General features: G+C 40.1%; 1 protein-coding gene across 4 annotated transcripts in view; it reads left to right on the top strand.

The window, feature by feature from the left end:
* The window catches only part of ZNF827 (zinc finger protein 827), a 170,876-nt gene that overhangs the window by 52,589 nt on the left and 93,364 nt on the right, over positions 1-24,923 (top strand). For all 4 annotated transcript variants that reach the window (XM_060778876.2, XM_060778877.2, XM_060778878.2 and 1 more), the window contains exons 3-5: positions 4,309-4,481; positions 9,027-9,507; positions 17,968-18,201. In XM_060778876.2, coding sequence (XP_060634859.2) covers positions 4,309-4,481; positions 9,027-9,507; positions 17,968-18,201 — 888 coding nt within the window. The remainder of the gene's footprint in view (positions 1-4,308; positions 4,482-9,026; positions 9,508-17,967; positions 18,202-24,923) is intronic.

Below are 24,923 nucleotides of genomic sequence, written 5' to 3'. Positions count from 1 at the left end.
GTCACATTTAACTTTGTAGTAACTTAAACTCTTATTAGTACGCAATGTTCAAAAAGAACAGTTCTGTGCAAATGTAGCAGAAAACATTAGAAAGTTACTTTTTTGGACAGGAGCTTGTAGAAACTCCCAGCCAAGTTGTCCACTGAAGATACTGAGTTCTATTCCAAATAATTAATTTTTTCAAGCTCTGATGAAAATAATATAGTGTCCTTTGGTGAGGTCTTATTCATAGAATCATAGAATCATAGAGTTGGAAAAAACCTTGTGGGCCATTCAGTCCAACCCCCTGCCAAGAAGAAGGACAATCATGTTCAAAGCACCCCCAACAGATGGCCATCTAGCCTCTGTTTAAAAGCCTTCATAGAAGGAGCCTCCACCACACTTCAGGGTAGAGAGTTCCACTGCTGAACAGCTCTCACAGTCAGAAAGTTCTTCTTAATGTTCAGGTGGAATCTCCTTTCCTATAGTTTGAAGCCATTCTTCTGCATCCTAGTCTCCAGGGCAGCAGAAAACAAGTTTGCTCCCTCCTCCCTATGACTTCATCTCACATATGTATACATGGCTATCATGTCTCCTCTCAGTCTTCTCTTCTGCAGGCTAAACATGCCCAGCTCTTTAAGCTGCTCCTCATAGGACTTGTTCTTCAGATCCTTGATCATTTTCGTTGCCCTCCTCTGGACACTTTCCAGCTTGTCAATATCTCTCTTCAATTGTGGTGTCCAGAATTGGACACAGTATTCCAGGTGTGGTCTAACCAAGGCAGAATAGAGGGGGTAGCATGACTTCCCTGAATCTAGACACGATACTCCTATTTATGCAGGCAAAAATCCCATTGGCTTTTTTAGCTGCAACATCACATTGATGGCTCATGTTTAACTTGTTGTCCACAAGGATTCTAAGATCTTTTTCACATGTATTACTGTCGACCCAGGAGTCCCCCATTCCGTATCTCTGCATTTCATTTTTTCTGCCTAAATGGAGTATTGAGCATTTGTCACTGTTGAACTTCATTTTGATGGTTTATTCTCTTAAGAATTGATATTATTTATTAGTCCCTACTGGAATTAGTTGTTGTATTTTTATGTATTTCCAAGATAATTTTTTTTGTGCAAGTTGAACACTCCTATTTGTGTTAAGGGGGAAGCTGTATTCAAAGGAATAGCTGCATTGTGGTCTTAGCCATGTTCCTAAGATTTATATCCAACATTTGACAGACTAAAAATTGAGACACTTGTGGCCAAGCAACATTAGATTGTGGCTAAGATGGCAAAAGTTATTAACGGGGAAGGCTTCAGCAGTTTGCTTTTGTTTGAGTCTACTACTAGGAAGACTCCCCTTCCTCTTTGACCCCCAGTTAATTAAGTACAGCCTATTTTTGCAGTTTGAACAAAGTTTGCAGCAACTGAAAAAAATGAGGACCAAGGGGGAAGTGGGAGGAGGAGAGACAGATTGGGACAATTTCAAAGCAGCTGCCAAAGTGGAATAACAGTATAAATCAAGATCCTCTCTGTAGGACAGTTGAAAGGTATTAAGGCTGCACTTTTCTTTCTGTTCCTCTTCTTATTTTTTATAAACAATTAGACCAGGGAAGAGCTACACTAGCTATGTAATCCTGTTATTTTTAATGCAGTTTGCCCATTCCCATGAGTCACACATGAAGCAGTCTCACCTAATTCAGAATCATGTGTTCAGATTTGCTGTGTTTTAGACTGCTGAGGAGGCCCAAATGAAAATTAAGTGATATGGTATTCCTTTTGAAGTATTCCACATGGATTCAAAACTTCATTTAACACATTTGTTTAACCGTTAGTCATGAAAATAATTAGTTGAATGATAAGGACTATGAACATGACAAGTTACAGGTGTTGAACATACATTTATACTTGCAGCAAAGTTATATTGCTTATATTGTTTAATTTTTATGCATGTTTTATTTTTAATGGTTTTAATTACTTTAAGTTCATAGTTATATGTAGTAATTAGTTATTCTGATTTCTTTGTTGTACATGTTGCATTGAATTTTTGCCATTAGTATGTTGCAAAAATTCATTAGTATGTTGCAAAAATTTCTCACCCCAGAGGTGAGAAAGACGGTATATAAATATAGTAAATAAATACAGACAAGGTCACTTTTATATATTTTTCGTGAGGAATAACACTCTAAATAATTGAGCTGTGAAAATAAATCTAACACATTATTTGATTCCTTTCCTAACCATAATTTTATGATAATCAGAACATAATATATTTTAATTTATAAAGTTTTAAAAGTTGATTTTGTAGGCCTCTGCATCATGTAAGCATAAACCCCTTTTCTGCCTGCCAATCAGATGAATGCCAGTTCTCTTAAGAAATATATTAAAAACTTTTTTTTTGTAGATTCAAAGAACGGCTGTAGTGCTATCTAATCTATCATGAGTTACCCTCTCATCCTTATTAGTACTTATCCTTACATATCCTCAGCATCACTTTCACAGTCTTAGTAGCCACGAAAGAGGAAACATGATTGACCACTTCCTCTCCACCTGTCTGTAAGTCAGTGAATATTGAGTAAAGTACAGTATGGAGCTCTCAGACGTTCAGGGGGTTAAACTGCTGAGCTGTCAGCAGTTCAAATCTGGGGCTCATGGATGAGCTCCTGATGTAAGCCCCAGCTTCTGCCAATCTAGTAGTTCATAAACATGCAAATGTGAGTAGATTAATAGGTACCACTTTGGTGGGAAGGTAACGGCGCTCCATACAGTCATGCTGGCCACATGACTTGGGAGGTGTCTACGGACAATGCTGGCTCTTTGGCTTAGAAATGGAGATGAGCTCCAGCCCCCAGAGTCGGATACAACTAGACTTAATGTCAAGGGGAAACCTTTACCTTTAGAGTATTACAGGGTGAGACAAGTGTTAGCACTATCAGTTGTCTTGTTCTATAGCACACAGTGCCATTATACAGTGTAACATTATTCTACTAATTCTTTGCTAAATAGAAAAAATGATTGGTGAAGGCTATCAGTCCTGAAGGCAGGACACTCATTTAGAGGGAAGACACAGATAATTCTATTTGTTTAATACCTTTTCATCATTTTCCAGCTCTCATAATCGATCATCTGCTATGGTTACTTCACTTTACCTAACAATAGGGCCAGCCCTGCCCAGGAGAAAGTCTTGCTGTCCTGACATTTATTTATTGAGGATGTAACAAATCTAACTGATAACTGATGGAGTGTTTTGTCATGCACAAAATGTGATGGGCCCTGTCCTGTGTCTGCCTCCTTTCCCATTTCATCTTGCTTGTCTTTTCCTCCTCGCTCCCTTTTCCCAACTATCAAGTTTGGCAGGGATAGTCTTGGGCAATCCTCCGTCATCTCCCTTTTTCATCTGCTTTTCAAATGCCCCAGTTGTGCTTTTTTTCTCCGACTTCTTCCAGTTTTGACAACAAAGCTACTTCCATTGGATGACGAAAACATTTGGTCCCTTCCAATCTGTGTTCATAAAACGAACAACATTTTGTAGAGGAAAACATCAGAAAAAAGTTCCCCCTTTAGCAAGCATTTTCAAATTGAACTTGCTTTAATTAAGTTGTACTGAAATCAATGTTTTCAAGTTAACTTTAACTGATTGCCAATGCTGGAAGCGGATTCTTGGACTGTGCTGCCTTTGGCTCAAATTAAGCCTGTAGATTTAATGTGCTGACAAAAGTAAGAAATAGTTATGAAATAAAAATAAAATGATGATACCCCAGAGATGCTTTTGTTTCTGAAGTGACAGAAAAAGACTTCTTGGGCCAATACAAAATTAGCTGAACAACAAGGACTCTTGAGTTTTCATGTTTGGGAAATGGAGTGGCGTCTTGTTCGTAACTGCAGCATACTTTCATTCTGGAACTATGGATTATTCTGTACTCAGGCACTCTTTTCCCTTGGTATATTTCAGCTACTAAAGTGAAAGAAAGTGAGAGCTGAACACTTTATCTGTATTACATAGGTCAAGAGGAAAGGAATTAGCCACAGGATGATATTTTCAATACTAAGTAAAGCACAGTAGCATCCTCTGCTGGTTGTCAAAAGTACAATTGGGATGCATCATCATCATCACTTTCAGGGTGACCATAAGATCCCCATTTGTACAACACTGTATATTTGATATACTTAATGTTCTGTACTCAAAGAGATGCATGAGAACATAAAAGGAAAATGTCTTCTGTTCTGCAGGAATACTGTTAAAAACATGCCCTAAGACATTTTGAACCTGCCCTATAGAACTTAATAAAGTTTTCTCTTTTTTCTTTCTTTTTGTATGTCTCCTTAATCCAAGCCTCAGAAGAGGAAGGTGGGAAACCTTTCCAGTGTCCAATATGTGGCCTGGTGATAAAACGGAAGAGCTATTGGAAGAGACACATGGTGATTCATACAGGCTTGAAAAGTCATCAGTGCCCTTTGTGCCCATTTCGCTGTGCACGCAAGGACAATCTCAAATCACACATGAAGGTAAGGTCAGGGGATACTGGCAATGAAGAAGTCTAATCCATAATCTATAAGACTGTTGTCAGGGATTTAATATCCACTGCCATTTAAATCCTACACATTTTTAAATCACTGGTAAAACTGTTGTGATTTCTTTTTTATCAATTAGACGGCTTGGGTGGTGACAGCAGTAACCTTATTGCTATCTGTAACAAATATTTGCTCACTTTTGGCTACCATCCAGTGAACCCATTTGCCTACATGCAAGGGACTGTATGCATACAACTAAGCACTATAATGTGTTGTCAAAGGCTTTCATGGCCAGAATCACTGGGTTGCTCTGAGTTTTCCGGGCTGTATGGCCATGTTCCAGAAGCATTTTGTCCTGACATTTCACCTGTATCTATGACAGGCATCCTCAGAGACCCCTCAACCTCTGAGGATGCCTGCTATAGATGTGGGCAAAATGTCAGGAGATAATGCTTCTGGAACATAGCCATACAGCCCGGAAAACTCTAAGAACTGTAATATTTTCTTCAGGCAGGTCCTTTGTGGCATGCAAGTTTTATATCGAAATAACTATAAAAAATACTACCTGTGTGAGACTTTGCTTGATATGTGTCTTTTGGCCTAATTTGGGTGGGGAGACAGATTGTTGGATTGTGCGATCTTTGTCTTATTTTAATTAGAACTGTGAGATTTGCTAGCCAGGGGCCTGATGGAAGAGTTGTATACTGAGAGTGAACAAATAGTTAAACCAGGAATTTGTTTTGAGGATTCAAAAGTGAACAGAGCTCCCATTCTATCCACAAAACCCATTAAAGTCATTTCAGACTCTTTCATTTCACTACAATAATTAAGGGGAGGATGTTATCTTTTTGCATTGTACTTTTGTTAAACAGTTTGGAATCACAGATCTTTTCCCCATCTATTGTATATTACTAAAATATCTGTTGCCGAAGGCTTTCATGGCTGGAATTACTCTAAAATCAGGAAAGTGAATTAATAACAACACCCAGAAATAAGGGGAATTTCAGACAGGAAACAAACAGGGCCAGCTAACACCCCCCAACAAAGGATTCTCTCAGGCAGGAAGCAGCTAGGCTTTGAAGCTGCAAGGCTATTCAATGCTAATCAAGCTGACTAATTGCATCATTCACACTTCCCTCAAATAGACAAGAGTTCTTTCTCCCACCTGGGACATTCCACAGATATATAAACCCCACTTGCCTAATTTCCAACAGACCTCACAACCTCTGAGGATGCCTGCCATAGATATGGGAGAAACGTCAGGAGAGAATGCTTCTGGAACACCACCACACAGCCTGGAAAACTCACAGCAAGCCACTAAAATATCTGATTGGTCAGATGATATAAGTCTGATATCGTCTGTTTAGTACATACATCTACAATACCAGGGTATATAGAGAAGGAAATGTGATTATCCATAACAGAAAGCAAAGAGAGGTCAGGCATGATGAAGGTACACTATTCCAAGGTACCTGTAACACATAGTTGTAGCTTGACTGAAAATTGACAATAACAAATTCATATTATTTGTGCACGTAAGCCATATGTTGCAAGGAACAACAGAAGTTCCCAGTTTCACCATGCAGCCAGTTTTTATAGGCAAAACAATGAATAAAATACATAGGCCTGGCTTCATGGCGAAAACAGAGGGGAAGCAGGACGAATCAGCCACCCTGCATGCAGCTCCTTCTCAGTGACACTTTCCCCATCGCACATGGGAAGCATTGCCATTCTGCAGAGGATCCATGCTGATTCCATTGAAGCCAGCACAACACATGAAGCCTCTCATATTGTGGGGGAAGCGTCCAGTGACACTTTCACCCTAGTTGCGGGCAGGGCCTCCATCAGAAGTCACACAATGTTGCGTAATGGTCAGCGTGGGGCTCTGTTCCCAAGACAGGGTGGAAGCATTTTAGGATGCTGATATAGGTGAGTGCAATGAGGTCATTAATAACACATTTAAAAGCCGCCTATTTTGAGCTAATGACCTTCCTATATGAGTACCACTCCTATAATTTCTAGCCATCATGGCCAAAAGGCACCAAGTTGCAGAAGGCTGCTTTAAACCATGAAGAAGCAAGTAACAGTCATAGGCTTCATGTAATTCATCAGGTACACTTGGCTACCTGAGACAAAAATGTCAACCCTTCTGTCTCTCTGCCGTCTCCACTTCTGTAAATGTCTCATTCTATAACACACAGTGCCATTATACAGTGTAGAATTATTCTACTAATTCTTTGCTAAATGGAAAAGATATCTAACATCAATAGACTTTTCTTACAAGTAAATGTGCTGAGTATTCATCATCATAGGCGATAATTAATGGTGAACTATGATTGTCTTCCAGAGGGAAATGTCTTGGTGTTGAGTCCATAAGTGACTATGAAGACCTTTTCTGGATCTACATGGTCTTTCACATTGAGGACATAGATTCCTAGATTGGAAAGTGCTCACAACAATGGTTTGCTTGAGGGGCCGTCTTCCTCTTGGCATATTTATCCCTTTCTTCCTCTATTCATGCCTCTTCAAAATCTATAGCACTGTTGGTACCAACTCCCAGTTAAAACGCTCAAGTGTCAGGGCCTCCCAGTGCAGATCTAGACCCTGGAAAACCCTGGTTTGTGGTAAATTAATTTGATAGTGGGTTTATTCCATGCATTCTTGGAATAAACCTACTACTTCTGGTGTTTGCACTGCAGAATATTTATTTATTATTTATTTATTTACTTTATTTGTATACCGCTCTTCTCAGCCCTTAGGCGACTCAGAGCGGTTTACAACAATTTAGGTATACACAATATAAAATCATTAAGCATTTAAAAGCAATAGCATCACAAATAATATCAATATCAATACATCACTACATCAATATAACAAATCCATCAGGTCTCGTCAATGAAATCAGAATCCAAACACGTTATCCGATATTCCGTGTTCCGATAGTCAGTCAATCAATCACACTGCTTAGTCGAATGCCTATTCAAACAGCCAGGTCTTTACTTTCCTCCGGAATGCCAGCAAGGAGGGGGTCGATCTAATATCTGCATGAAGTGCGTTCCACAGCCGAGGGGCCACCACTGAGAAGGCCCTGTCTCTCATCCCCGCCAGGCGTGCTTGTGAAGCTGGTGGGATCGAGAGCAGGGCCTCCCCAGACGATCTTAATGTCCTAACTGTCCATAGGAAGAGACACGTTCGGACAGGTAGGTCGGGCCAGAACCGTAGTCCAGACAGTATTCCCATGGTTTTCCTGGCTAAATTAGCCTGGAAAACTGTGGGAATACCAGCCCCTTCCCCAAAAGCCCTTAAAAGGCCTTTTAAAAAGAAAAGTATTTATCCAGCCTCCTTTGGAGAGCTGCTGGCGCATAGAAATGACACGCCAAGAAAAAGGGGAGGACAGAGGAGGAAAATGGAGGCCAGGTGAATCCTTTTTTTATTTAAAAGGGCCTTTTTAGGGCTTTTGGGGAGGGGGTAGAGTGTCCCAGTGTTCTCCCAGCTATTTGGACACCCACCCCGGGAACATCCGTGTTTTTTAAACATGAATGCTCCTGGGATAAAGCCTTGTCTGGAAAGGCCCCCAGTTCTCTGTGTTTATTCCACATTTTTTAATGTTAGTTTTAAGCCCATCTTTAAATCTCTTTTGCTGTCCACATAGTAAAGTATCTGCTTTGGGAGATGGTGATTGGATATTTGGACAATGTGGCCAGTACAGTGAAGTCGATAATGGAGAATCATCTTTTCAGTGCTGGTGGTTTTCACTTCTTCCAGAATGCTGATGCTTGTCTGCCTGTCTTCTCAAAATAAATTGCAGTATTAATTGTTCAAATGAAACACTTCTGTAATCTTTCTAAAACTCGAGAGTGATGTTTGTAGCTGGTCCATGTTTTGTAGGTGTACAATAAAGTTAGAAGGACAATAGCTTTATAAACAAGCAGCTTGGTGTCCCCACAAACATCCCTACTGTGTTGCTGCCTTCCCCACTATTACAAATGTCTCCAAATATCCATTCAGAATTATGGATGCCATTAACTAACTAGAGACTCCCCACAGTAGTCAGCAGCCCAGAAGAATGGAGATAAAGATATCTAAGATCAATAGACATTTCTTCCAAGTAAATGTGCTGAGGATTTGCATTCACTGCAGGGTATTAAGACTAGAAGGACTGGTTCATTGGCACAAAAATTTATAAATCTTCCAGGAAATTGTTGCTTTTGGAACTAAGCTGGATAGCATTGTGCCTTGTAGTCTGCTGTTGAATAATTCTGTGACTTTTAAAATGTGACCTCTGAACAAAAATCCATATAGTGAAATATTCATCATTAAATTCTTGCATATATAGAAGGAGAGCCAATTTACGCTCACAATACCAACTACCCTGGTTAAGGTCACTGAGAATGGCAAATAAGAAATAGAATCCCACATAAAGGCTAAGGAGACAGGAAATGAAAAGAGCCCAGAGAATGTAAGTATAGTATTTTTTTGAAAGATGTATTACTATTGGTATGGTTATTAATATTATTATTTCTGTTCACACTTGCTCAGGTTCACCAACACCAAGACCGGGGGGAAACATTTCAGTGCCAGCTATGTCCGTTTACTTCTTCTCGCCACTTCAGCCTGAAACTCCACATGCGTTGCCATCAACACTTCTTGAGGACAGAAGCCAAAGTGAAGGAGGAGGTCCCAGAAATGGATGTCAAGGTGTCACCACTGCTAAATGACAACTCCAGATTGGGGCAGCAAGGAGATGGAGGAACTGAACACACAGGGGCTGTGGCCATGGCTTCAAAAACACCTGAGGCAGTTGGGCAAGGAGGAGTTGCCATCCCTCCTCTTCTGGTTAAGGAAGAGCCCAAAGATGACAACAATACCCCATCCTTTCCTCTCAATGTTGTTGATAGAATTACCACCAACAGCACTAAGCTAAAAGACTCCATTGACTTTGTGACCAATACAGCGTCAGCACTTTTCAGCCAGGATATCTCTGTGAAGATGGCTTCAGATTTTCTCATGAAACTCTCAGGTAGGGATGGGTGTAATTGGCCAGTTGCAATATGTGCCCCTTTCTCATTTTTAACATTCATAATTCCATATATATCCATGTAAAATAGCCTCATAAAATCTGTGTTTAAATACAGATTTAAATCCACATTAAAATATTATGTGTCTAAAGGAATATTTTAATTTGCTGACACTGCTGAGAACTACATTACAACTTTATGCGTAGCTCAAAATCGAGAGTACAGCCACGATCCAATATTTGCATCTATCTAAGGCAGTTGCTCTCAACCTTCCTAATGCTGTGACCCTTTAATACAGTTCCTGGTGTTGTGTTGACCCTCAACCCCACAATTATTTTTGTTGCTACTTCATAACTGTAATTTTGCTACTTTGATGAATTGTCATGTAAATATCTGATATGCAGGATGTATTTTCATTCACTGGACCAAATTTGGCACAAATATCTGATATGCCCAAATCTGGATACTGGTGGGGTTGGATTTGGAGGACGGGGGGGGGGGGGGGGGGGGAGGGGTTGATTTTGCCATTTGGGAGTTGTAATTTCTGGGATTTATAGTTCACCTACAATCAAAGAGCATTCTGAACTCCGCTAACATTAGAATGGGGCCAAACCTGGCACACAGAACCCCCATGACCAACAGAAAATAGTGGAAGGGTTTGGTGGGCATTGTCCTTGAAATTTGGAGTTGTAGTTCACTTACATCCATCGAGCACTATAGACTCAAACAATGATGAATCTGGACCAAACTTGGCATGAGCACTCAACATGCCCAAATGTGAACACTGGTGGATTTTGGGGAAAATAGACCTTGACATTTGGGAGTTGTAGTTGCTGGGATTTATAGTGCACCTACGATAAGAGCATTCTGAACACCATCAACGATAGAATTGGGCCAAACTTCCCACACTGAACCACATATTGTGTTTTCTTATGGTCTTTGATGACCCCTATGACACCCCTTGCGATCCCCCCATAGGGTCCTGACCCCCAGGTTGAGAAACACTGATCTAAGGAGTGTTGATCAAATCATTGTGCAGAATGAATTTATTTCCTCAGTAATTTAGAAATATATCGCAATTCTTCCTTTTCCTAAAATAGTCTCATATTTGTGTTCTTGTTTAAACATATGGTTGTCTGTGTCACATCTTTTCATGTTTATGTTGATAATGAAATTATGTAACATCCCATACAATGAAGTCTTGTAACACCTGAAATACTTAGACATTTATTGTGGTTCACTTTTGGTTCAGTACATATTTAGTCCATAGTTATCATTTATAAAATAACATTGCAGTCCTTTACACCAGGCATGGGTCACTTTCTCAGGACCAGATTCCCCCACTACAATCATTAATTGTGATCTGCAGCAAGCCTAGAAATGGCAAAACAAATGGGGAAAATAGGGAAACCAATCATGATTGCATATTAATGTCCAGTCTTTTTTTTTTTTTTGGAAGAAAGAGGATTGGAAACTCCTGCAATCTTAAGTCAGATCCTGCTACACCCTTCCCCGCCTCTGCTATTATCACTTACCGTAAGAAACCTTTGAATAGATGTTAGTGTTAGTCTTTAAGATGCTGAAAAACCGACTGATCTAGATTCCTCTCTAAAAAGAAATATAGTAAATGACCCCAATACCTGAATCTGAGCATATGCTTCGGTTCCAACCTATCTCCTATGAACTGATGCGGACCTTGAGATCTGCTGAGGAGGCTCTTCTCTTGGTCCCATTACTGTCACAGGTACGATTGGTGGGGATGAGAGAGAGGGCCTTCTCAATGGTGGCTCCCCAGCTCTGGAATGCCCTCCTTAGATTAGCCCCAAATCTCCAAACCTTCCATTCGAACCTTTAAAAATGGCTGTTTACGTGGGCCTTTGACCTGGAGTAATGTATTATCGTCATGAAATGACTTCGGCCATTGTTCGACAATTTAGTTCATGTGTGAAGAAACCAAATGACCCACAGATATTACTGTGTTTTAGAATTTTTAAAATTTGTATTGATTGACATTGTCCATTGTTTGTATTCAGTGAAATTGTATATTGTTTTGATGATATGTAATTCTATTTTATGTGTGGCACCTTGAGTGCTTTGTTAGCTGCCCTGAATCTCTTCAGGGAGATGGTGGCGAGGTACAAATCAAGTTTTATTATTATTATAGATTGTAAAAGGATATCTGAATTCACCACCATTGGTTTCTACATTGGTCAAGTGGCTGGAATGATATCCAAGGCTTTCTGGAACCAGAACCGCAGGAGGCAGATTTGGACTTCTGCCTGTTTTCATGTCTCCCCCCCCCCCCTATATATATATATCTGTGTTAGGTATCTTCAATTATAGTATGCAAAAGGATCTTGTAGCACTTAAGGGTTAACTGAGATAACAAAGGTGATAACATCAGCTTTTGTCGACTGTGCTACCAACTTCATTCTCTTGGTTAGTTTCTAAGGTGCTACAAGATCCCTTTGTATGTTGATATTTCAGATTAACCCAACTAGTCCGAAATTGTGTTATACATTTATGTTAAAAAAAAAAGACAGCATAGATCTGGAAAACCTTGAGAGTTCTCCTTTTCCGAGTGCTTAGGGCTACAGTCTGCAAGTATAAGAGAGTAATTTTGTAAAAACAAGTTGGCAGCGAAACTTTAGAGTCTAAAAAATTAAGGAATGAGTATTTCATAGTTTATTTATTCAATAGTTACGTTAATGTCACGACTTTCCTGCAGTGAGCTGGGAACATTATATATGGCTTTCCTCTTCCCCATTTATTGTCATAGTCACCCTGTGAAGGTAGGTCAGATTTAGAGAGGGTGACTAGATTTCCAAGGCACTCGTTGTCAGAATTATTTCTGAACAAACTTGTGCTTGTCTCAAATTAGCCAATCCTAATTTGCATAGGATTTTATCGCCATATAGTGTTAGGGGAATTTTTAGGATTTCCCAGTGAGATGTGATGGGAGACAGCCAACAAAAAACCAAGTGCTGTAGGCTGTATTTTATAGGTAGGACCTGGCAAAACCACCTCTTGATTGTATTACTTACCTAAGAAAACCTTTATGGGATTGTAATGAATTGTCCTGTAACTTGAAGGTGCATGCATACAGATATTTTTAGAATTCAGGTCACATTATTATCTCACCCTCCTTTAAATTTATTTGATGGGGGAAGGCATTATTACGATCAAGGATTTTCACATTTTAAGAGCCAAGCCTGCTGGCCGAATGTATTTGAAATCTATATATTCCACTGCTGTAAACATTTAGATTTATGCTGCATTCCGTATATGTCCCAATTTAAATTAAGTATATGTTATATCTTTGGTCCTTTACAAGTATTAAATTAATAATAATACATCCTGTGATCGTGCGGGGAAAGTGTGTTTGTTGGCAGTGAGAAGAGGGCCTGGATGCTGAATGCTCCGCCATTCTTAATGCAATTTTTTATTCAGAAATTGACAAGTTACTCTTTAGTGTTTAGCAGACAGGAATACTAAGGACCCAGTCGTGCATTTTTCATGCAAAAAGCCCCCTGAGCTTATTTTATAGTGTCTTAACGAAAGGTCCTGAAGCCTGACTTGTGTGCAGTGTTACCTAGCAACATGTTATAAAGTCACTGAAGGAGTGAGATATATCTCCAAGATGAAAATGTAAACTTGATAGATATGTCAATGCCACACAAGGGGAAAGATGTTATGCTAAAGTAAGAAATTAAACCCATTGATCAGAGCAATGTATATCTAAAATAGCGTACATTTGACCAGCGCCATGGTACTTCACTGAGTTCCAACCCATAAAGCAGTATGCAATTATGTTTTATTTAGTGAGCTTGGAAAATGTACTACCAACATTTTAAGTAAGCATTTCTATTTATTATAATATGAACAATAACAACAAAGGAGAGGTAGCCTGAGGGTGGTTCAGTTATCCTTTCTCCTCCACCCCATGGAAAATTGCGTGCTTTGGCCTAGATCAATAGATTGCAGGCATCCCCCCAAGTGAGCAAAATGGAAGGGGTAATTAAAGAAGGAAAGGTGCCAAAGATAGGTAATTATGTGTCAGATTCATACAATCTGCTTACACTGCCTCTGAAGTCATGATTTGGAAACCTCTATGGGCAGACCCATCTCTTATTCCACAGAGGTCTCTTCTCTGTTATTCTGAAGCCTTAGAGATCTAAAATGGTGTGTGTGTGTGTGTGTGTGTGTGTGTGTGCATGAGACTCCAAAGGACATTACTGTCTAAAATAGCCTTTAAGGCTTTGCAGTTCTGGAGTAGCAGCTAAGGGTGAAGTAGTACCTTTTCCCAATAAATGTGTATTTAAGATCGTCTTCTAGAATGGGTAGCCAAAACTTGTTTTCCCAAGACACAAATATGCTGGTTAGGTTAGGTGTACATATCTGATGGAGGACTTTGTGAGGTTGGATAGCCATCTGTTAGAAGTGCTTTGATTGTGTCCTGCTGGCAAGGATTGAACCAGATCAGTGCTTCTCAACCTTTGGACCTCCAGGTGTTTTGGACTTCAACTCCCACAATTCCTTTCAGATGCTAAACTGGCTGGGATTTCTGGGAATTGAAGTCCGAAATACCCGGAGAACCAAAGATTGGGAACCACTGAACTAGATGGTCCCTGTGGCCTCTTCCAGTTGTATGAACTTTTTGTTTTTATTTCTAAGGAGTGGATTCTGTTGAGATGAATATCCCAGCTAAAGCCTTTAAGAGACTTTAAATTGTACCTGCCTCTTCCAAAATACATTCTGTTGTTGATTGATGCACATTGTTTTTCTGACAGTACTAATATCCAGAAGGAATTATCCTTGTTTTATCTGTCAGAGGTAAATAAGTCTTCATTTTCAAAGAACATTGAAAATTTTGTGGATGATCTGCGCCGGGAACTGGACAGGGGGAGTGTGTCCCTGTTGGTTCTACTGGACCTCTCTTCGGCCTTCGATACTGTCGACCACGGTATCCTTCTGGGACGCCTCGCAGGTATGGGTCTTGGCGGTACTGCTTTGCAGTGGCTCCAGTCCTTCCTCGAGGGTCACTCCCAGAAGGTGTCACTAGGGGGCGCCTGCTCGACTCCTCGGCCATTGTACTGTGGAGTCCCGCAGGGTTCAGTACTGTCCCCTATGTTGTTTAACATATACATGAAGCCGTTGGGAGAGATCATCCGGAGTTTTGGGGTGCGGTGTCATCTGTACACAGATGATGTCCAACTCTATCACTCCTTTTCACCTGCTACTAAGGAGGCTGTTCAGGTCCTGAACCGGTGCTTGGCCGCTGTGACGGACTGGATGAGGGACAACAGATTGAAACTAAATCCAGACAAGACAGAGGTACTACTGGTCAGTCGTAAGACCGAACAAGGTACGGGGTTACAGCTTGTGCTGGACGGGGTCACACTCCCACTAAAGGTGCAGGTTCGCAGTCTGGGAGTTCTCCTAGACTCATCGCTGAGCCTGGAACCCCAGGTCTCGGCAGTGGTCAGGGGAGCTTTTGCACAACTAAAACTTGTGCGCCAGCTGTGCCCATACCTTGGGAAGGCTGACTTGGCCACGGTAGTCCACGCTTTGGTTACATCCCGTTTAGACTACTGCAACGCTCTCTACGTGGAGTTGCCTCTGAAGACTGCCCGGAAGCTGCAGCAAGTCCAACGTGCGGCAGCCAGATTACTAACGGGTGCTGGGTACAGGGAGCACACCACTCGCTGTTACACCAGCTCCACTGGCTGCCAATTAGCTTCTGAGCACAATTCAAAGTGCTGGTGTTAACCTATAAAGCCCTAAACGACTCCAGCCCGGTTTACCTCTCCGAACGTATTCTCCCCTACGAACCATCAAGATTACTAAGATCGTCTGGAGGGGCCCTGCTCTCGGTCCCGCCAGCCTCACAAGCGCGGCTGGTGGGGACGAGGGACAGGGCCTTCTCAGTAGTGGCCCCGCGACTCTGGAACTCTCTCCCACCAGAGGTTAGAACCGCCCCAACAATCCTGACATTCAGGAAACAGGTGAAGTCGTGGTTAACCATAAGTCGCTGCGTCTTGTACTGGACCATCAGCTCTTTAGCTGGAAGCATTGTGACAGTGCAATACAGACCATCCTTTCTAACCTGCCACTCTTCAGATAAGTTTGACTTCAATTCCCATCAACCTAAGCCAACACAATTAAATTTTAGGAATGCAGGGAGTTATAGTTCAAAATATCTCAAAGGCATTTTCTTGGGGAAGGCTGTTGCAGACTGATTCTGCTCTAAGATGTTAACTGAGACAAATGGCTCTGGCTCTGACTCCCAGCTTGATTCTTTGGCTCCACTCAGGTCCTGGCCTCCTGACAGCTGTCTGTGTCTCAGCTGATCATCCTATGCCGATCACTCTCCATTTTCCTGTTTTAATCCAGAACATAGTTCCTTTGGATACTGTTCCTCCCCCCTCCTTACAGCCTCCTCCTGCCAACAGAAAGTTGTATTATATATGTGGGATTTACTCTTAGGTAAACTAGCATAGTCTACTTTTTTCCATCACTAATTGTAAACTGTACACTGAAGCAAATCCTTTATTAACTGTAATTAATAACAGTACTTGAATAGTATTTCTAGACTTTCCCCCTCTGTTATTGCCTTGACCTTTTGGCTCACATGATTGGTCATATACAAGCCCTCATACACACTCTCTGTTAGTGGATAAAAAGGCTCTGATGGTGTAAAGATGAAATATCTGAGGCCCTTTCATCATGAATGTGGACTTTAGAGCTCAGTAAAAGAACAGTTGCTATTCAGTTGTCCTGGCGAATCCAGGCATTTTTTTTTAGCAAGCTATATTCTCAGCATGAGCACATACAATTACTTTTTTTTGGCCCTGTAGACCTTTGATTCCACACTCTAGACTAGTGCATTGACTGCAGTAGTTCTTGTGATTTGGCCAGTTGCTACTTTCCATGAGTGCCTATTTCCCTTAACACTGATAACAAGTATCACAGCCCTATCCAGTTCCATCTAGCACTGTTACGTTAAGACCTGAGAGTTGTACTGTTGCACTCCAGGCCTGGAAATACCTATTTGCACACAAGAGTCCAGGCAAACAGTTTATTGTGAAACACATGTTAAAAGCATATAAAAATAGGAATAAGAAAGGAAGATATATAGTACAAAAAAGGTTTAGCAACAGGTGATAACCAAACGATAATCCAAATGTCTCATAAAGTTCCAGAGGTGACAAAGTACAGGAATAGCCAAAGATCACAGATACAGCATGTCCACAATCAAGAAGGCATAACTACTAGTAGAACTTGAACAGAACAACATAAACAGGAACATAGAAAACTTCCAGGATATATATATAAAATCCAAAATCAAAGCTTGACTTGAACCAGGAATAAGAGAATTCAGGCTTAGCTTCTCACTCTAATACAGTGTTGCCTGAACTGACCTTAAGGTAAATAACTTGTTTAATAGACACCCATGAAACAATTCCATTTTACATGAATTTCCTTCACAACTTTCCCATGTAATCTCTCTGAGCGACGTAATCTATTTTCAGCTCTGATTGATAAATGAAGACCTTTGCTGATCTCCATAGCTACAGGTGGGTTCCCATGGGAATCCTCTTTATCACTCAGCTCTTCACTCGATTCCATATCTGCTGTTGCTACTTCTGACCCCCTGAATGCCCTTGAGTCTCTGCACTTTCTGAGCCAGTTTTCTCACAGAGATAACCACAACTTCCCTGACTTGAGAGCCCATCACTTTGTGCCACAGGAAAGCTCATAATCCTCTCGAAATCATCACTTAAACCATCAGTAGCTGATCTACAGCATGTATGCCCAATGAACTGTGAAACTCAAAGAGTAGCTTTGGGCCAATCATATCCATTTATCTTGACTTTATCTCACATTTATCACACAAGGTTGTTGTGAGGATAAACTGGAAACCAGGGCGTATGTATTATACCTTGAGACCTTTTAGATTTTAATTTTATGGCATAGTATGTAAAATATGTGGATTCCCTCATTGTATAACAGAAGGACATGAGCTCCCATGAGTGTTCGAAAACAATAATGTGAACTAACAGTGAAAACATACAGTATATAACTCACTGCCCTAGGGCAGTAATTCAGAATTTTTCTATTCTGTTGCATTCTTTTCTCCTTCCCTGCTTGTTTTCCATTTGTGTAGCTTCTCTACTACTGGAGTCCTTCATGGTTTTTTTGTGATAACGTTACCACTTATATATTTGGTGGTGCTGTTAGAGAGATGGTAATTTCTGCTTCACTAGTTTTATATTTATGTTTGCAATATTTTGTGGCAACATTTAGTGCATCTCCTAAGCCCTGGCCAATTTGATTCCTTATAGAGTTCCTTCTGCAGTGCTTATCCCAGTGGTTGTTCTGTTTTGTTTTCTCCTGTGAGCTTGCTGCCTTCTGATGGTGCATTCATACAATCAAATCCCTTTCTCCCCCTCTCTTAACAGCTGCAAATCAAAAGGAACCCTTGACTCCAATATTCAAAGTGAAAGATGAACCGAAAGATGAGGAAAATGAAAGCTCCACTTTGCCTAAATCCAGTTACATTTTCAGCCAGGAACCTGAAACATCTGCTCCAAGCATTCCCGATGAGAATCTCAAATCACAGGAAGTGCCAGCAAATGTATTACAGCAGGACATGTCAGTCAAAGCAGCATCTGAACTTCTCATGAAGCTATCAGGTAGTTGATTAACTTAAATGTGTATTCCCCTTCCCGCATTTACTTTTTCTCTGGTCCTGATTGCTGTGAAATTGTCTATTGGTTCTTCACAATTTATTATAAAGTTTCTATTGACTCCAGTATCTAACTCTTTGGGGTAGATAGGCTTTGTAACAACTATTATTATAATTCAGATTATTTTTCAGTGTCTCACACTAGGCAGTACATATATGCAGACTGCACCTTTGGGATGCTTAAGATCTAAAACCAATGAAGTAGTTATTCTACAGCGAGCTCGCACACAAGCACACACACACACACATATTTGTATGCACGATTCAACAGTATTCCACTAAACAGTCATATTCCCCCAAAAATCCCTATTTGAAAAACGGAACCTGCAAAAATTCTTTTAAAATTTAAGGAAATCCACACACAATCAGAAGACGTTTATGAGACATTGTCCTGAGTTTATATTTATTACGAATGAGCATCACAAAAAAACTAGTGTGAGTCTGTAACAAACATGTGACATGTATTTTTCTCTTTTATGGTTATTTTGAAATGAAAACTCTCTTTCTTAAAATGTGGTAAACATCTCATAGACACAAAGTTAGAATCAATTCACACCAGAACAATGTCGTGACAATAATTTTTTCGATTACCTTAAGATGTAGCGAAATCATGGTGCTCATACAGTAGATAACTCTAGTGCTTTGTTATTTAACCTATTTTCTATTTTATTGTAATAGTTTGATGTCATTTTATGAGACCATATTTTAATCTAAAAGAGACAAGAAGAGCTGTTATAACCTAAACTCTGTTGCTAATCTCAGTCAGAGTACACCTGTTGGGTGACTGAATAATATATTAACATTTGTGTTAATTCCATTCATTCAGTAGGTTTCCTTTGGTTGAGAATAGAGCTATGGAATGTGTATGCTTCAAGATGTTATCAGAGTGCAGTTTCTATCAATCCTAGCCAGAGTTCTTTTGTAAGACCCTACTTCACATAATGGGTGACTACACAAGGTCCTACATGAGAAATGTCTTTTATAGGCCTTTTTTTGGTAGCAAGGCTTATCCTTTTGGAGACATTGTTCCTTTCATTATAGTCCTGGGACAGGGATGTGGCAGCTTTTTTGGAACGTGACCATATTGGGACAAATGGGAGGGTTTCTGGGCAAAAGTATTGGCAAGCCAGATCAGACCCATATGCTGGGCAAAAGTATTGGCAAGCCAGATCAGACCCATATGCTACACACACTGTCTTGCTCTATTTTTCTCTGGTCTGGGGCATTTGTCCACAAATCAATTTATCCACATCTATAATGCTGGGATGAAGACGTATTTTGTTCATGTTCTGGCATCACTTAATACATACACACATTATGATTTCCATATGTCATAATCTGGCAAAAACATCAGTGTTTCGCATCTGTGCTTTCTATTGATGAAAACGATTGTTGGGATGTTTGCCATGAAGACAAACACACAGCTGTAAACTTCTGGTATTAAGCTGGAAAGTAACATTGATCTCTCCAAGGATGCAGCATTTAGTCACTCTATCCCTGTATCTCAATGATAAAAAGCCATATTTATTGGTCATTGACATGACAGTTGGTTCAGTTCTATACTGAAAGTGTCAGAAAAGACTTCACTGTGACTTATATCTCTTCAAGAAGTGATTAAGAGGAGCCTGAATTCTACCCACATTTATATAACAGAACACGGCCCTACAACTCTACACTGAACCCCAAAAATGGGTTGTTCAGAGTGCAGATTTTCCTTTGGCAACAGTACTTTTTAAGAAGGACTATCAGTTGCTACATGTGTTCTCCAACTGTCCTAGGGCCTGTCCAGACAGTACCTTTATTCCAGGAGCTTACACAGGAAACAGGAGGGTGGCAAGACGCCGTTTTTAGGTACAGTAATATCCCGGTTCTGAGCCGAAGTGGCAGTTGAGTAGATTGCGAAAATTTTGTTTGTGTGACAGAAATTTCATGAAACATGTGGAGGGCACATTTTCTCTGGCCAGGACAAAGTTGTGGCCCCCTAGGCAACATTGTACATCTTTTCACAGTAAGAGCAATCAGGATCAGACATGTATAATACAGAACAGCACAGATGGCCCTGCAGCTTATTTAAACCAGGAACAGAACTTATACAATAATTCACATCTTCTTAAGTTTTTTTTTAATCAAACCTTTTAAAAATCTGCCGAAATTTCCAGCAGAAGTCCCACAGTGGCCATCTTGGGAGCCTCTAAATCCCACAACAAAGCAATTAATAATAATAATAATAATAATACTTTATTTATCCCCAAGAGGATTCGGGGCAGCTTACGTGAGGCCACATGAGCAAGTGTGGATAACGGAGGCAGAAATCTCAGGACCAACAGGTCTATATGTGGACCTCTTCTGAAGTCCCAGAATTTTTTGCCACTGACTAATATCCATAATTTGTTGCTGTCTGGAAGTGCCCTTAGTTTAGCCAGGATGGTCCCAATTAATCCTGTCATCTGACTTTTCCAATTGCATTTAAAATGTTTGTTTCCCTCTCTGCTTCCTATTTCCCTCAGCTCACTTCAGCAGTGGGAAAGAAGAGGGGATAGAAATTTTGCCCTTCCACTAGGCTAAGGAAAAATAACTTGCCACAGCTTTTTTCTAGCTTGTGTGTCTTCATTAATAAATTTTGTCAATCTTGATCATACAACACCCAGCTATATCTGTGAAATGTTGCAAAGCTGTCTGATGTCTATCTAGCTTCTTTTTTGTCTCCTGAGCACCGTGTTCCAATTTATCCAGAAGCCCTTGTTTGGTTATACTGTGTATACAGAGTAGATTCATTATATTATAACATTTGTAAACAGCACACATGTATTGGAAAGCTCTTGATGACTGGACAGCTCTGAACGTCTCTCAGGCTATGCAGAAAAATGAGGTTGTAGCCTGCATAAAATATTCAATATGCAATTATACTTAATAGGGATTTTGAGAAAATTTTCAACAGCATTCCTGGCGATGTGAAATTTATTTTTCACTCATAAGGCACAAGTATTGGTGGGTAATGTTTTGAATATAAATATAGAAGCATGTGGTGTAAAGAAGAAAACATGTCTTCTCTTCTTCTCATGAATATTAAGTGAGTGTTTCTGCAGAGGAAGGGTTTTTTTTATTATGATGACAATTTTTAATCATTGTGCATTCAGTTATGGAGAAATAAAAGGCCTTGTTTATCACTCTAGTGATATGATTAATTTTTATCTCATATAGCTTACGAATTTGGGGAGGAGGGGGGAGAATAACTGTGTTAGTCACTTGCAGTAAAAAACAGCAGAGTGTCTTCTTGCACCTTAGAGAGTAACAGCTTTTTCAGGGAGCCCAGCCTACTACATCAGATGCAATGAAAAATAAAAATAGGGTAAGAAAAACACTTTTGAAGGGCCTCTAAGTGTGATTGCCAATAGGGATCAGAAATTTAATTGAGGCAACAACCAGAAAGGCTCTGGTTAGTATATTTCAACACAGGAGTAATGTTAAAAAAGAAAGTACACTTACAACAGAAGGAGGTAAGGGGTGCCTCTTTCAAAATGGCTTAAGGCTATCATTGTATTGCTGAGATAAAGCATTTGATGTGAGTTGCTACATGTGTGCACACACACCACACTCTTCCTGTTTCTCGGCTGTACAAACCACCAGGCAGGAAGTGCAAAAAAGAACCCTTTGTAGAGTTGTAAGATGAACACAGCACAGTGTTGCTTTATAGACCAGAGGTGGAAATTATGTGATCCATAGGCTACATGCAGCCTTCAGAAGTGAGGTTTCCATGTGGCTCTTGAAAGCCACTCCATCCTATTTCAACCAAAAAGCCACTCCTTTATAAAAAGAACAACAACCCTGATCACTTATGGCCACTGCATGATCCAACTGGAAGGGTTCTTCTGAATCATTGCACCTCCAGAAGAACCAAACATGGCTCTCCAAACCTTGGCACATGCCCATCCCTATTTCAGACAAAAGTTAGCCAGCAAACCTAGCTGAAATGTGTGGTTCCTAACACAAATATAATTGGCCATGATGTGAGATGAACTATCTCACCAGTTGATGCATTGTAACAGCATCTGTCCCTTAACCACCCTACCTTTGGAGAGAGCTATGGAGAGGAACCAGAAAAAGGCAAGAAAAATTCCTTCACTTACTTGGTCAGTGTCAGTAGCAGTTGCTGACTAGCTAAGCTGTTGGCAGTAGCAGAGGAGTCTGCCTACCAAACATGGCAACTCATAAAACTTTTAGGTTGTGAACATTGATGTCAATTTTCAGGATTCAGTTTCCTCCCCAATTTCACTCTAAAATAAACCTCCAGCTGGGTGTTAGAGTTTTCTTGCCCCAATGCATATTCATGTTAGTTCTGAGTGATGCACAGCTTGATGTGTTGCATGCTAAGCTTACTGTTTTACATGCTGTTTATAACATAATGGACAACAGCAATATTTGTATCTCCACATCTCTCTACCTCTCCTTGTTGGTGCGGTAATTGAGCTGCCCCCCAGATGTTGTTGAACTACATTTTGCAATGGCCTTAGCATAAAAGAGTTAGAAGAAACTACACGCGTCATCTAGTCCAACCTCCTGCCGTGCCTTAATGAGCATACACAATGGTGAGGCATGTTGGAAGTTGCAATCCTACATCTGGAGGGACTCACAATTCACATCCTTGAACTAGACATAACAAAGTTTTGAAAAGTTACTCTTTAAAGCTAAAGCTTCATTTCTCATGCATGCTTGTAATGATTTGAATGTTGGATATGACTCTGGAGACCAGTGTCTGAATCCATGAAAACACTTTGGGTGAGCTTGAGCAACCTCAGAGGAAAAGCAAAGCAAACCCCTCTGAGCAAATCATGCCAAGAAAATCCTTAAGGTTGCCATATGTCAAAAAAAGTTTGAATGCACACAAGACACACATTTATATATATATATATATATATATATATATATATATATATATGCATGGATACATACATACATACATACACCTTTGGGCCTTGCTATCTGGCCCATTTTTGGAGTTGTAATTTTTCAAAGTCCATTTGTTTTGTGAATGAGTGTACATGTGTTCATAAAATATGCACATTCTACGTTTTCTTTAAAGAAATAAAAGGTCTGTGCATGCTGCCTCTTCATTTTGATTGTTATATCAATTTATGGGATTTTTATTTATTGTGTCAGAAGCAAATTGAGAATATAGTTATAATATAAGCAAGTTGAGAATAAGTTATAAAAAAATCACAAACAAAGCTAAAAATTTGGCATTATGGTAGATTTCCTTTGACCAGAAGCTGGCCACTTGTGGCAGGGCTCAGACTGCATTGTAGTAAGTGGACTGTGGTTTGCTCTTCTCCACACTCACATGTCGTGAACTCCACTTTGTAGCCCCATTTCTTAAGGTTCCTTCTGCATCTCATGGTGCCAGAGTGTAGTCTGTCCAGCACCTTCCAAGTCGCCCAGTCTTCTGTGTGTCCAGGGTAGAGTTTTTCATCTGGTCTCAGCCACTGATTGAGGTGCTGGCTTTTAACTTGCCACTTTTGGACTCTCACTTGCTGAGGTGTTCCTGCAAATATCTCTGTAGATCTTAGGGACTTGATTTAAGGTGTTGGGATGCTGGTTGACAGAGGATGAACCAGAGATGTCAATGCCTTGGTCCTTTTATTATTGGCTGCTACTTACCGACGGATATCATGTGGTGCAATGCTTGCTAAACAGTATAATTTCTCCAGCAGTGTTGGGTGTAGACATCTTTTGATGATGCGGCATGTCTCATTAAGAGCCATGTCCATGGTTTTAACATGGTGAGAAGTATTCCATACTGGGCATTATACTCAGCAGCAGAGTAGCAAAGCTCCAGGGAAGATGTCTTCACTGTGTCTGATTATGATCTCCAGGTTGTGCCAGTCAGCTTTCGTATGAAATTATTTCTAGCACCCATTTTTTTGCTTGATAGTCCAGCAGTGTTTCCTGTAGGTAGGATATCCACATTGCACAATCATAGAAGCATGGTAGTATTTTATTTGTCAGTTAAACATGTGGAATTCTGAGATATGTAGTTTGGTGAGATTCGTGAGATATTTAAGTACAATGTCCCAAACAAAAGCAGTACCTTAACCAACTTCACATTTTAGGATTCCATAGGATGGAGATAGGGCAGTAAAAGTCTTAGTAGAATGCTACAATTTATGTGATCGGAAATCAACTCTGGTGAAGTAGGTTGAGTTGAGTGAAAGATTATAGACATGCCCAAGGTTAGAGAAAAATGGGAGATGGAGCAATGTTATCTGTTGGTTCCCATAGGGAGCAAAATGTCTTGGTCCAGTCTTATATAATTTGGAGATCGTTTTTCTTATTAATTAACTTTTCTTTGAATTAGCTGCTCAGTGTAATGGCATTACTGGTCTTCATTTGTAGTTCAAAGGAAAATGTTAGAAAGCCATGCATTAACTCTCCATTCCTTATTGAGTTCTGAACCCATTGTACTGAAGGAACATATGTTAGAACTACATTAGCAAAGCATTTATCTTTTGCTTGTGTGTTTTAAGTAACTCAGTAGAAAAAAAAGTTAATTGTGTTGTTGGTTGCAGTTCATCAATAATATGGAAAGGGAGGAATAAATAGGGATTTACATACAGAAATCCATGCTTGATCTTTTTATGCCGGCCAGCTGGTAGTATTATATTAACCTTTCAT

The sequence above is a fragment of the Anolis sagrei genome, chromosome 5, assembly GCF_037176765.1.
Source record: "Anolis sagrei isolate rAnoSag1 chromosome 5, rAnoSag1.mat, whole genome shotgun sequence".
NCBI classification, from domain to species: Eukaryota; Metazoa; Chordata; class Lepidosauria; order Squamata; family Dactyloidae; genus Anolis; species Anolis sagrei.
The sequence above is the reverse complement of the archived record's forward strand: the minus strand, read 5'-3'. Positions and strand labels throughout refer to the sequence as shown.